General features: G+C 40.3%; 1 protein-coding gene across 2 annotated transcripts in view; it reads right to left on the bottom strand.

Annotated features, from left to right (window-relative positions):
• The window catches only part of raptor (regulatory associated protein of MTOR complex 1), a 28,022-nt gene that overhangs the window by 2,590 nt on the left and 10,371 nt on the right, over positions 1 to 15,061 (bottom strand). Inside the window, exons 17-28 of one of the 2 annotated variants that reach the window (XM_073076233.1) lie at positions 14,632 to 14,728; positions 14,154 to 14,243; positions 13,590 to 13,787; positions 12,827 to 12,956; positions 11,909 to 12,055; positions 11,244 to 11,353; positions 9,321 to 9,395; positions 7,582 to 7,731; positions 7,031 to 7,238; positions 6,133 to 6,249; positions 3,126 to 3,254; positions 2,375 to 2,492 (exon numbers count right to left, since the gene is read on the bottom strand). In XM_073076233.1, coding sequence (XP_072932334.1) covers positions 2,426 to 2,492; positions 3,126 to 3,254; positions 6,133 to 6,249; positions 7,031 to 7,238; positions 7,582 to 7,731; positions 9,321 to 9,395; positions 11,244 to 11,353; positions 11,909 to 12,055; positions 12,827 to 12,956; positions 13,590 to 13,787; positions 14,154 to 14,243; positions 14,632 to 14,728 — 1,518 coding nt within the window. In that variant the 3' untranslated portion in view covers positions 2,375 to 2,425. The remainder of the gene's footprint in view (positions 1 to 2,374; positions 2,493 to 3,125; positions 3,255 to 6,132; positions 6,250 to 7,030; positions 7,239 to 7,581; positions 7,732 to 9,320; positions 9,396 to 11,243; positions 11,354 to 11,908; positions 12,056 to 12,826; positions 12,957 to 13,589; positions 13,788 to 14,153; positions 14,244 to 14,631; positions 14,729 to 15,061) is intronic. The other variant, XM_073076234.1, reaches the window with a different exon arrangement.

Genomic DNA, 15,061 nt, shown 5'->3' with positions numbered 1-15,061 from the left:
GAATAAAAATATAATAGTTAAATAAATACGTTACAGTATATCCCTATGCTTGTATGTATACATTGCATACGGAAAAGGCACTCACTCAGCATTGATGCCATGGTGTGTCGCACCACGGCGCTGGTTTACAGTGAGCCCTCAGAGTGACTCACGGATATGCATACAGCGAAGAGAAACAAGGGAAGGAAGAAGGGAATATAATTGGATTAAATATTTTAAAAAGTCACGAAAAGGTGGATGGGTATTTTTTTGGCATTTGCATCACTAGAGGAATGCCCCATGCAATATCAGCACTGAAAAATATATCTTATTTGCACCTTTCTTGAAGAGCCACTCGTTATATCATTCGGGAATACGTTGGGAGGACGGCCGTTACGAATACATAAGAACAGGTACGTCATAAATAGTTTTTGAGTGTAATATAACCATAGATATATTATACTAATAGATTGGCAATCCGAAAGAGTCAGAGTATAGTATACGTTTGTGTTAGAGCGAGATAGATAGGCGAGACCATTCACGTATAGGCTATCAGCCTGTATCAGCCTGACGTTTTCGTAAAAATAAATAGCGCTTATTTTTAAAGATTTCTAATCAAAAACAGTTAAAACAGTGCTTAGTAAAAGTGTTTGGCCATGGTTACGTGTGCTATACCTGGATGTAACACATCCAAGAAAGAAAACCCACAAAAATACTCATTTCACATGTAAGTACTACATTAATTGTTTAGCTGTTTAAATGCAATATTTTACACTTATTACGAAAGTGTTATATACCAAAAAATAGGGAAAATCTTTAAATTTAATCACATAAACACTAGAAATGCACAGAAATACAAATAAAAAAAATTAATAAATACGTGAATAGTTGCTATTTCTTACCAAATTTTTGGTGTTGCGTATTGACAATATCGATAAAAAATTCTCGATATTTCTAATTCTAAAGTACATAGTTTAAAAAGGTTGCATGCAACCTATATAAAATCTTATCCGACCTCACTTTTTATTATTGTTGGATTAATATTTTTTGGGTGATTATATCTATGTAAAGTTATATCATAGGCCAATCTATACTAACATTATAAAAGGGGTAAAGTTTGTAATTTTGTTTGTTTGTTTGTAATGGCTAGTACTGAACCGATCATGAAAATTCTACACTATTTAGAAGTGCTAAGCTTGCGACATTTCTTTAACAAATTAATAGTCTTTAGAGGAAAATAAAAAAAAATCTTATGAGTAACGTTCATAGTTTTTTAACCTCCTTACACCTGCCAAAAGATATGGAAACTTCATAAACTGCATCAATTTATTATATAGGTAGCAAGAAACTACTACAGTTTGTTTCATAGCTACATATCTGCGCGCATTGATGTTTTTCTTTATTTTATTTATTGGCGGTCTTCACCAGTATAATTAATCTTTAGCGATTGTATCCTCTTTAAGTCACTGAGTGAACAAACTAATAAACAAATTTGTTATTGATATCTTTATTTAATCGATATCGATACATTATTAGTACCATCACTAGCGATGCACACTTTGGCATTTCACACACACATAAATAATCAGTTTTTAGTCTCGCTTGACGTTTCATAATACCAATCTACCCTACGTCAGTAGGATAATATATCTATGAATATAACATTTTGGTCAAATAATTATGCTAGTCAGAAATATAATCAATCAATTAACGGTTCAGTGATTACGTTGAGCAGTTGCTACATCGTTTAACACATAGATTAGTAAAGATTACTCACTCACTCTTAACAAGAAAATTTAACCTGTTTTGCCAATTGAAATTGTCACTGTCATCTATTTTCGTGTTTGAAAAATATTAAAAAAAAAATAGTTTTTAGATCATTTACGAATGAAACGATATTTCTCCGCACTTTTTCTTCGATTTCGTGTTTTTGCACCACATAACTGCACATGTCGGCATTGTTTCGAGTAAATTACACCATGACAGCCATTAAATGACTGAAAGAACTGTCAGCCCTTTAATCCATTTCATGGCTTCCTACAATTACAAGGCGGTGAGATATCTATACTTTTTTTTAACGAGGGGGAAACCTGCAAATGATACCCGGTGCCGTGGGAGCGACAGAGAGTTATGTGTTGCCCCGTCGGGCTCCGCCCAGGTGAGCTCGATGCTCACCACACCATCTGGTGTGCACGACGGGATGCGACCACACATACCGCCGTCCATTTCGGGGTCGCTGGCCGCGGTTCGAGCTCCCACTCTTGCCGCCCGCAACCCCGGAAGCCCCCTTTTAGTCGCCTCTTACGACAGGCAGGGGATACCGTAGCCCTATTCTGGTCCCGGAAGAGATATCTACACGTATCTATGGTGTAACATAACAAGTAGTGTAACGCACCGCAGCGGCGAGTCACTGGTGGAAGGGCAGCGGCAGGCCGTACAGCGAGGGTCACCGGCGCGCCTCCGACACGTACACCGACACCGTCAGGTCCTTCGCGCCCACGCCCATCGCGCATCTGCACAACACGACAACGTTACTCTCCACAGGGTGCTCAGTTCCTACTAGAAATTGCTGCGATCTTAATAGGGTATTCGACAGGTTTTGGGAAAGTGTTTTGTTATGCTATACATGCTAGTATCAGAAAACCCTTCCATTGATCTTTTTTTCGAAATAAGTACGATAGCGATAGCGATACGCATTCTTTGGAGAATAAACATTGAAAGTTATTTAGCTTTAGCTTAATATAAACCTAATAAAACCGAAAAATTGTCAATGAGGCACCCAACAAACGTTCGACTGACTTTGAATGTCTACAAGTAGGTGACGTCACTTTAGCTTCAGCCAATCCCGTGCGTTTTCAATTATGTGGACGAACATGAAAATTTAATGATTTTATTATTGATTTATTAAAAAGATCAAACGGGCTTTTTAATTTAATTTTAATTTCTGGGCTTAGTTGGCTTATAAAAATATTTGCTTTTAAGCTAACAACAATTTGATTGAGACCCTACTGGATTTTCTGAGCTTCTACATAAATTATTTTCATAAAAAAAAAAAAAACAATATATGTATGTTTATAAGATCGGCGTATTCGCCGATCTTATAATCGTATTAAACTATTTTTTACGTCGATTTACACATTGGTTACCTGAGGGGATGGAAGGCCAGACAGGAGACGGGCCCGATGCGCGCGCCCATGAACCCTTCGTGGAACTTGATCGTGTTGAGCAGCGCGCCCTTCAGCTCGTAGATGCTGATGCACTGGTTCACCGACCCGCTGCATCAATATAAAATATATAACTTTATGTTCATTAATGTTGTTGACTGATCCCTTTAATACCTTGTAATTTGAAATTGATTTGTATGAAGGAATAAGACTACCAAAGCAACTTTATTATTTTAAGAATTTTTAGACTATTATTTGAAAATTTAAAAAAATATATTTTAGACTACGAATTACACGTTCAGCGAAGCTAGCAAAGTTAGAACAGTGCGTAAGGACTTAGTAAGAGTAAGTCAAATGAGACTAACCCTTTACACCCGAGATGATATGAGCGTGAGTTTCACTTTAAAAAAATTCCCACGTGATAGCTTCTTATTTTTCGAAACGCAACCGATGCCGATCGATCGTGAGGAGAGTATCGCACGTGATACCGGCTAAGTGAGCGGGGTGCAGGCGGTCAGTTGTGCTAGGAACTCGTCCAAAGATGGCAGATTTTTTCGACCCGCGCACTGTCACAGGTATATAATTATTTTTGGTATTAAATGTTAAGTATCTATTATTAATTATTGCTAATTTAAAAGCTAAAAGAACACTAAATACGTGGACTTTAGTAGTTTATTCGATTAACTTGCAATTTAGATACAATTAGGTTGCAAATCTCAACTGTTACGATCGTGTGCCTACGGGTGTTGGTGCAGAATAACGTTTGATGAAAATGCTTTTATTGATATTACCAGTTATGTGTAAGTTTCGTCAATAACAATTTTGTTTGTTTCAATTTTAGGGGTACATTTAAATGACGATCAGATTTTGCCAGTGCGGGGTGAGGAGAAATATATCGGACATTGAAGATCGTCATGAAAGTGAAGAGCTTCAACCAAATAGATTAGAAGAGTTTCAATTTGAAGAAATGTGCCTTGAAACAGATCCAGAAGCACATGCAGACCCTCAAATAGAAACTTACCTAGAATTGGATCTGTAACTTGAGCCTGAACCTCAACCATCTACTTCAAAATCATCCCTAGAAATTTCTCGCCGCCGAGCATCTTCACGTCCAACACATCGAAAAATAGCTTGGAAAAGAATTCGTTTTCTGTCTTGAAAAGGTCTATACATCCCTACCAACATCTCCAGTAAAGTTTACAAAGAAATATTTTTATTAATATTTTAATTGTGAGGCTCTTGATATGTAACCAGATGCACAAATTTATATTATCTAAGAAGTCATAAACTTAATTTAATTGCAATAGATATGGCTAAAGTTTTCTCTATCTGCATTATCATTGCATGTATTCCCTAGCCAAGACCTACCTACGCCTTGGAGACCTGGATTGAAGACGGAGGCAATAACGGAAGAAAGAAGAATGTTGATTTTCATAGAATTACGTAGTTTAGGTTTCATTGCCAAGACAGATTTTTTATAAAGACTAACGAAAATAAAGACAGTGATGTTAAATATTTCCAAATTGTTTTAATTTTGTAATATTTTTTGATAAAAAACTATTTTTTTTTGCAATTTTCACGATCGTGAGTGTGACAGTTCCCACCGGAGACTCACGATCGTGCGGGTCGATTTCTGGATTAAGTATAAACTCTGGATTTTTTTCCTATTTTTTGTGGATCCCTTAAGCTATATAAAAAATCGTAATAAACGTTTTGAATCGGAAATTGCGAAAAAAAATCTTCGGGTGTAAAGGGCTAAAAGCGATGGTAGAATCCTCTATGGTTCGATTACAGGGGCACCACCGTCACATCTATTTCTGCTTAATAATAGGAGTGTTAAGCGCTGCTGTGTTCTGGTTTGTAGGGTGTGGTAAGAAAGACATACTTTTTTGAGGCATTTCAGCTATCCTTAGGGGAAGCGGCGCATCTGTGGCCGACCTTACGTAGGGAACTTAATCTTAACTGTGATTGATTACAAAGGTTCATGGGCGCCCAGATGGACTGCCTCTTCGTCTGAAACTCCTACATTATATAACATTATATAGTATATGTTCGTATGTGGATAAAATGGTGGTGTGGTGTATGTAGTGTGTGTGTGCGGGGGGGCCTACCATGCGATGAGCGCGGCGCGCGGGTGCACGTCGAGCGCGGCGAGCGGGCGGTGTGTAGTGTGTGTGTGTGTGTGTGCGGGGGTGCCTACCATGCGATGAGCGCGGCGCGCGGGTGCACGTCGAGCGCGGCGAGCGGGCGGTGTGTAGTGTGTGTGTGTGTGTGTGCGGGGGTGCCTACCATGCGATGAGCGCGGCGCGCGGGTGCACGTCGAGCGCGGCGAGCGGGCGGTGTGTAGTGTGTGTGTGTGCGGGGGTGCCTACCATGCGATGAGCGCGGCGCGCGGGTGCACGTCGAGCGCGGCGAGCGGGCGGTGTGTAGTGTGTGTGTGTGTGTGTGCGGGGGTGCCTACCATGCGATGAGCGCGGCGCGCGGGTGCACGTCGAGCGCGGCGAGCGGGCGGTGTGTAGTGTGTGTGTGTGTGTGTGCGGGGGTGCCTACCATGCGATGAGCGCGGCGCGCGGGTGCACGTCGAGCGCGGCGAGCGGGCGGTGTGTAGTGTGTGTGTGTGCGGGGGTGCCTACCATGCGATGAGCGCGGCGCGCGGGTGCACGTCGAGCGCGGCGAGCGGGCGGTGTGTAGTGTGTGTGTGTGTGTGTGCGGGGGTGCCTACCATGCGATGAGCGCGGCGCGCGGGTGCACGTCGAGCGCGGCGAGCGGGCGGTGTGTAGTGTGTGTGTGTGTGTGTGCGGGGGTGCCTACCATGCGATGAGCGCGGCGCGCGGGTGCACGTCGAGCGCGGCGAGCGGGCGGTGTGTAGTGTGTGTGTGTGTGTGTGCGGGGGTGCCTACCATGCGATGAGCGCGGCGCGCGGGTGCACGTCGAGCGCGGCGAGCGGGCGGTGTGTAGTGTGTGTGTGTGTGTGTGCGGGGGTGCCTACCATGCGATGAGCGCGGCGCGCGGGTGCACGTCGAGCGCGGCGAGCGGGCCGGGCGCGCGCACCAGCGTCGGCGTCGCCATTTTGCGCACGTCGTAGATGCGCACCTCGCCACCGGAACTGCACAACACAGATAGATAGACACGTTAGATAATTTATTACTAACTTAGTCATTGATTACTCACTCTTAACAAAAAAATGTAACACCAGTTTTGACAATTGAAATTGTCACTGTCATATATTTTTGTGTTTGAAAAATGTTTAAATAAATAGGTTTTAAATCATTTACGAATGAAACGATATTTCTCCGCACTTTTTCTTCGATTTCGTGTTCTTGCACTGCTTAACTGCACATGTCAGCATTTTCCCGCGTAAATTACACCATGACAACTATTAAATGGCTGCTACTTTGTCAGCTGTTTAAGAAGCTATTTAATGGCTTTCTTCAATTACAAGGCGGTGAGATATCTATGTTTATCTATGAATTTAATAATGATAAGGATTTTAGTTGAAGTCATTTGCAACGTTGCTAAACTGCTCAATAATGGACTTTATAGTTATAACGTTTATAATATACAAATTTTAAGTAATTTGTATTTTTGCTTTAATAATAATTTCCCAAAATAAAAAGTTCATCTACAATTCAAATGACAACCTCTTGAAATGGATTGTTATTACTCAAAATATTTCAGAACTATAGCATATTTTTGATATTTCATTTAAGATGTAGGTCTAAATATTAAATAATATATTGTAACAAATTATATGTTTTAGCATAACATAACAGTCTTACTGCATAAAAATGTGATTCCAATCACAAAAAAATCAAGAATACTTAACAATTTGTAGTGAGCAGAAGACTCCTACTTATATAGCCGTAACAAAACGTATAAATATATACCATCCGGTGATCATGGCGTGCGCGTCGGTGCGCAGCGCGGCGCAGAGCACGGGCGCGGCGTGGTGCTGCAGCGTGTAGAGCGGGCCGCGCGCGCGCTCGTCCCACGCGCGCACCGAGCCGTCCGCGAAGCCCGCCAGCAGCGCGCACGCGCCGCCGCTGCTCCGCGCGCGCTCCTCGCGCCACAGCGACGTCGCCGCCGCCTCGCACTCTGCAACCAAACGTATACGTTTACACGTGTGCGCTTCTATAATAAAATTAATAGCAGTACCATAATTAAACTGGAAATTCCGGGTTTCAAATATCAAATATGGCACTGCAAATTTTGACTTACCTGTCTCTGACTTTCCATATTCGATGTATAATTGAAAAAAAAAATACATACCTTAACTTTATTTTCAGTTTTAAATATGCGTGGAGATATATCAATTCTCAGTAATTTGGAGATCAACGGGCTAGATCCCCCTTACTCTGCTTGTTACGTTCCACCACACCACCGCACCAGCGTGCCCCGGGCGGCCGCGGCACTGTCCCCGGCCCCGCCCCACACGTACCGGTGCTGATGTCGGCGTGCAGCAGCTCGGCGGCGGCGTCCCACAGGCGCAGCGCGGGCGCGGCGCCGGCCAGCGCCAGCGAGCGCCGCGCCGCGCTCCACCGCACCAGCGTGCCCGCCGGCGGCGCGCTGTACGTGTCGCCCCCGGACACTGTGGAGCACGTGTACTCACGTTATCGATTGCCACTAACCAGATATATGCGTGTACGGAGTCGTTCAAGTATTACGTGAACAGAATATTGGTCATTTTTACCCCCTCCCCTTCTCTTTGTCACCAACAGTAAAAAAACGACTCCCCTTCGCCTATGTTTATATAAACATTGGGATAAGAGTCAATCAAGTTTTACAAAAAAAAAAGTACAATAACAAGTGCCGAAATATTATCCGAACCGTAATACTTGAACAACCCTTACCTAACAACTTCTAAATAAGAGCGCGAAAACATGTAATTCAATCGGTAATATTTTATAGGTGCAGTTTTACACACAAACTATTTGACTGATATAACACTGAAATACAACACTTACATTAAAAATCTATTGAGTTACTGTATCTACGACACAACATGAACTGTTTAGGTAACAGAAATTACTACATCATAAGAATACATGTAAATCATTCACGTAATTTTCACAAAAATTCCCATGATACCTATTACATAACATTTTATCCAAAAAGCTTAACGTATATTACTAGTCATAATGAAATGATTTGTGAATTAATTTTTCAACATGACCATTAACATGCGTTTGTATTTAAATTTTATGACCTCATAAAATAATACACATATAAAATGTTGTATACAGATGTTGTGGTAGATATTATTTTAATATTTTATTAAAATTCATTTAACTATTACAGGTCGTGCACGGGATAGCTACTTGACACGTGTAATATAAAACATTGGATTAATATTTTATTTTAAGGTAAAAATAAATAATATTAATGACTACTAATAATCATTATGCATACTATGAGTTATAATAAATTTTCAACCTGAATTTGACAATTCAACATATTATAATTAGGTTATTCCAAAACATAAGCCCATTTACACTTCTTAAAAAATAACTTTTATAAAAAAAAAAAATATATATTTTTAATAAATTTGCGTTTTATTCAAAATTCGCTCGACTTCTTTGAGCATTTTAGTTATTTCTTATACTCTCAGATTCAGTCATCTACATCCTGTTGATAATGTATATTTTATATAACATAACATCATTTGATCAAAATATATGTTTAATGCTAAACTTTGAACCCGTTACACGATAATTTAGTGTCAGCCAAACGTTCTAAAAGTGTAAAGTGTCAAGTAGCTACGTCCGTGCTCGCGTGGTGGATAGAGATGAGATGTGCCGAGTCAGGTCGATTCGAGTACTTACATAAACTCGCATATTCGAGTATTAATAAGTGATACTTGAGTACCAGTGATACTCGAATACTGACGGTACTCGTACACTGACAGTGACCAGTCTTATGTACCTTAGTAGGCAAGCGAGTGAATGCAGCAGGAATTGTGCAAGAAACAAATTGTTTAATTTTGTTTAGAGAGTGCCTTTTTTTGGTATACCGTGCAATCGGACTCTGTGGTACAAAGTACTCGAGTACTCCATACTAATTCGAGTACATTATGAATACTCTGGGCTCGAGTACTGACTCGATTCTTTTTCATATGAGTACTAAAGCACTCGAATACCAATAATGGCCGACTCGGCACATCATTAGCGGGGCACTCACGGCTGTCGTGGTCGGGGCGCGCGGCGCCGCGCTCGTCGGCCGCGCCGAACTGCTCCGACACCAGCTGCGCTAGACCTGCACAGCCCGCCACACTACACTACTGCACCACGGCCGAGCGCCACTCATAATGCGCTAGGCTGTTCAACTCGTTCTTACTTGACAACATCGTTCAACATTGTCGACACAACTGCCGCTAGTAACTCTTAGTCTGTGACTTAAGACAGAGCTTAAATGAAGTCTTAAAAAAATGTTCTACTTCATATTGTAACTGTTAATTTATATTTTTTAAGCAATTTTAAATAGCGACTGTAGTATTTTCAATTATTTTGTCCATTATTACACATTACAATGGAAATTACGAGAGATAAAAACTAAAAAGGTGGCTGTTGTGGTGAAATAGCATACATTGTTAAAATTACTATTTTATATTATCAGTATAACTATAATATATTTTTTACAATACATTATAAATTTTATATTTAAATATTGTACAAATAAATGATCAGCAATTATCAAAACTACTAAGCCAGTGCTCGTAATGTGTAGAAAAAGAAATCTAAATAAAATTCGAGGCAGGTCTAACGCAACTAAGTACCGGGAGCAAATTATTTTGACATCACTTGATTTTGAAATACAGTGAAACCTGGTTAAGTGAGACATCAAGGGACCTGCAATGTCGTTTCACTTATAGAGGTATTCCACTTACCCAGTGTATCAGTCTCCTCATTCAATTTTATGTTTACTCTGAATTATTCTACAAAGAGTAGATTTTGGCACATTAAATTCGGCACAAACTTCTTCGCGTGTCTTCCCACTTTCATAAACGGATATTAACTTCAGTTTTTCACGTAATGATAACGATTGTAGCTTTCGTTTTGACATTTTTCAAATAAACATCTGTATGATAGTAAAGCGAAACTAAAACTGAAGGTAATTGAAGCTCAAAATTTGTACTTACGTACTTGGAATTACGTGTGGAATTTGTGGGTAGAATAAGAATGAGTAAACAAACAATGTTATCTCAGTTACAGAGGTTTATGCATATAAAATTTACTCGCTGTCTCAGTTATAGAGGTAACTATGATGATAAATCGAAAGAACAAATCCCAGATATAGAGGTTTACCTCGTCCCACTAACAGAGGTAATTCAGTGCCAAAGTGTTGGGACCTCAGCATGAGTTCCAGTTATGGAGGTTTCTCACTTATCCAGGTCCCACTTAACCAAGTTTCACTGTATTAATATTTTTGTTTAAATGAACTAAATATCAAAATAATTTACAAATAGTGTAAATAAAAGACATATATGTATGTACGAGTAAATAACAACAGAACATATAAAAGCATGCACATGCTATTATAAACTGTAGATGCGTATTAATTTATTTTATTTACAAATACATAGTAGATAAAACAGCATGCAAAATATAAATACACGAAACTAATTTAATGGTTATAGAAGTGAGTTTCAACTAAAAATTAACATTGAATTGTTGTTGTGTGAGAATTATTAATAATAATAATTCAGATTGATAAGCAAAAATACGGCAGAAGTTAGAATTTTGGTTTCTTATTTTGGAGACAAGTGCAACTTCAAGGAGAACTTGTGAGTTAATGTATATACATATATGGATAGAAATCTTATTTTTATAAATGGTGATTGTGAAGAATAATAGGAAAGTAATTAATGCATTGTTGATAATAAGGATTTTTGATACAAATGAATTTGTGAATTTATAGGGTAGGAAGGTAGGTCTTTGACGAAGCATTTATTGTAGATGTATGTTTTCTGTGTAATGGAGGTGTGTTATGTATCAGTTTGTTAGGCGCTACAAGCAGAACTCTACGTGACAGGACGGGGCCTGAATGTATGTCGTGTGTGTGTGAGATAGTCTGTGTCCATGCGGGCGGGTGGTGTGTACGCACTGTATATGGGCTGCGCGGGCGGCGGGCGGTAGTCGGCGGCGGGGCGCACGTCGAGCGCGCGCCACGCCGACACCAGCGCCGGCTCCGCGCTGCTGCTCGACTCCGACGGCCTGCCACACGACACAACACACACATTACGTTACAGTAACCGATAGGTAAAAACCTACCCAGGTGGAAATGAAAAATTAGTGGTTGTTATAGAAAATATTGTAATAAAAATTACCATCTCTTTATGTAGGAGCAGTATTATTGCATTGCTGGTGCTTTTCGCCGACGTGGTCAGATGAGCATTGCAACCGATTTGACAAACTAAATCATAAAATATCGACCCTTAATGTATCGAGGTTTATTAATGTAAGAATAATTAAATACTATTTTCTTCCAAATTTGGCCTTTATAGTTTGTCATATTTCATTAGTCATTACTTTTTGAAATGCAATCTCTATAAACGATACTATTAAATTAAGCCATGTATGTTGTAACCAAGTGTGTTCTTTTGCCAAGAAAAATATTGAAATTTCCACTTGTGAGCTTTTTTTTATTAAAAAAACACAACGTGTATCAAAATCAGCCGCGAAATTCCTCATAAAAATCTACTCCCTATTTTTTCTTTCGAATTTTACTATCCAACCACTAGTCGAAAAACGTATCCTCCATAAACGGACCTGTAGATGGCGAGATTCCCCTGGTGGCTGGCGACGGCGAGCAGCGCGCGCGCGTGCGCGTTCATGTAGGCCAGCGAGCTGATGCGGCCCCAGCCCGCGCGCCACGCGCCCGCGCACAGCTTCGCGCCCGTGCCCCAGTCCCAGATGCTGCGCACACACACGGACACACGTTTATTTTTTATTTACACTAATATCATAATAGTATTTCTTTGAAAACTAAGTTAAAATGTGATACATATTGAAAAAATCAAAAAAATACCGACCAATGAACCTACAGTCTCAGTGCTGAATAAAGATCTCTTCCACAATAGAAAGAAATCTGAATTCCACCATGTTCCTACAATGTGTATATGCCGATTGATGGTACAGGTTTAGACTGGTGTTGAACCTTTGTCGGATATTCTCAACCCATTACAAACACACATAGGTTTAAAAAACAAAGATCCAATTATAACACCTGGAACTTCAATCATTAATAATGTCCCTTTTTAATTTCTATAGCATCTTAAACTGCTTAACTGTGTGTAAAGTGATTGAAATACAAAAACCATTAAGCTATACTTCCTTACCACTGTGTATTTATCAATAAGTCTATTTGTAAGGTACATATATAAGAACACTTAATTAAGGAGGAGTCTTGGTTCAACTCCGGCGGCACCGCCGCCACACCTATTTCTGCCTCATAACAGGAGCGTTAAGTGCTACTGTGTTCAGGTTTGAAGGGTGTGGTAAGAGAGATATACTTTTCCAAAGCGTTCTAGCTTAATCCTCAGGGGTAGCGGCGCATCAGTAGCCGACCTCAGGAAGGAATATCTAATCCTATCTGGGGTGGTTACATATGTCCATGGGCGGCAGTAGCCACTTACCATCAGGTGGGCTGTATTCTCGTCTGGTACTCCCATACTATAAAAAAGTTACCCGAAGTTGTCCTTGAACGCGACGGCGGCGTGCTGCTCGTAGGGGTGGAACAGCACGACGAGCGGCGGCAGCGGGCAGCGCGAGTGGAACGCCTGCGTCTCCAGCCGCGCCGGCCGCGCGCCGCGCAGCGCTGCACACGACCGCACACACCGTTTTACACTTAGTACATACTCGCGGTGCAAAGTGCACTTACTCTCACAATAGTCACCAAATACACGCGGTATTTAATACACCCATATTTATATTTTTACATAATTACATTAGTCATCAAAGAAAGCGGCCTTTAATTATAGCTACCTGCGTCCGAGCGGCATCTTTATCGATATCGTGTTGTGCGACATTGTCACAGTCCTTTGACTTCATCTTTTATGAATCGCCTCGCACGTTCTTAATGGCCCGGCTATAATGATCTATACTTATTATTTTAGAAGGGTTTAGAAACAAATTCTAATTGTGTTGCCATCTATTATGGGATCTAAATTTCACCTGCATTTTATAAGGTCTTTCAATAGTTAAATTTCTTTTTGTATTATATATATTTTTTAATTGTTTATCTACGCTGCCATGTCTATGACATTTACTATTAACAAACCGATATATGTGTCGACTCCCTAACTCTAAGTTGTATATAAACAAATAACGTGAATCTAAGATCCGAAACAAACATACTATTCATGACATTTTATTATGACGTCACCTTTTGACTTAATTCCTTCCTATTTCACACACATACGTCCCTAATCGGCGGGTACTGCACACTCACCCCTCGCTTCGCGTCGGATGCTCTTGTTGCGCGCGCGGCGCCACACGCGCTCGTGGTGGGCGCGGCTCTCGCAGTCCCCGCCCTCGCCGGCCCCGCCCCCAGCTCCGCCTCCGCCGGGCTCGGCCGCTCCGCGCGCGAACTGCGCCGTCGCCCACTCGATGAACTGGGTGCTCACTATGGGCTTTTTCATTGAATGACCTGCACGAGAAAACATTTAAAATAACTACCACTCTCGCAAGTATGATTGTTGCAGTCAAACTACATCTGTCATCAAAAATAGTGATACCTAAAAGTTCAGTAGTTATTAAAGCAACCTAATTGACTGAATAATATTTTGAAATGACTGCATCTTTAAAATTAAACGACGAAAGTAACTAAAATGTATTAACGGTTTAATGTGGGTATAGTAGATTCTCCGAAAAAGAAAAATATCCTGCGGTCACTAAATAATAGACATATTGAATTTGCAACAAAACATACTACAATTTAGTTTATAAATCATCAAATAATATATTTTCTAATCAATTGTTTTGTACACAAACATAATAAGGTAATAAGTCTCACTAGAAGTGGAAGAAGTGGAGTCTCGTTCGCGGTGCGCTACGGAGTTTTCTGAGATCGTGTGCGGTAGACCCGACCCACCTCGCCGGTACACTGTTCATGCATAAAAAATCATATTAAAATATTGGTCCAAATCTCCTGTCACAATAAAGTTATTTAAGATATAAAATCGTTATCAATTCTTTAAAAGTATGAAATAATGAATGATTTCAATTGGGTTAATTAAACAAATATCTAAAATCATAATTAATAAAAATCTAAGTGCCTTTTTTAAAAATAATAGGTATATACATAAAAATAATATATACAAATATATACATAAAAATATAGAAAGTAGACAAATTATCTACGTCAAAGTTGTTTATTCGCTTGTAAATTTCCTATTATAATGTGGCGATGTCGGCACGTATAATAGTAAAGTAGACACATAAATGTGGCCAGTTGGGGCAGAGGCGGTGTGGGCGGTGTGGGCGGTGCGTACCGGCGTTGGGCGCGCGCGGGTCGAGCGGGCGCGTGTTGGGCGACGGCGGCAGCGAGCTGGGCGCGCGCGCCTCCACCTCGCGCCCCAGGCTGTCCACCTGCGACACACACGCCGAGCCGTCACTACCACTGCCATCGCTTAGCATTGCCTACGCTCTTGGTTATTGATCCAATATAAAATTTCTAATACAGAATATAATCATTATAGATTAATACAAGAATGAAATATTTCATTGTTGATCTATTAATCATTTAATGGGAAATATAATTTAATCATGATGCAAATTCAGTGAGAAAACTCAAACGAACTTAACCCTTTGAGCTAGTGACATGACAGTGTAGAGTTAGTGAAATAGTGATAAGTTTAACATTATAGAACACAAGAACAATGTGTCTACTCCCTTATATGATAAAACAAAGAAGTGTAGTGT

Source organism: Epargyreus clarus, unplaced genomic scaffold (genome assembly GCF_041222505.1).
Source record: "Epargyreus clarus isolate Ecla_fem2 unplaced genomic scaffold, WU_Ecla_fem_2.2 ptg000008l, whole genome shotgun sequence".
In the NCBI taxonomy this organism is placed as follows: domain Eukaryota; kingdom Metazoa; phylum Arthropoda; class Insecta; order Lepidoptera; family Hesperiidae; genus Epargyreus; species Epargyreus clarus.
This window is presented reverse-complemented; position numbering and strand designations above follow the sequence as displayed.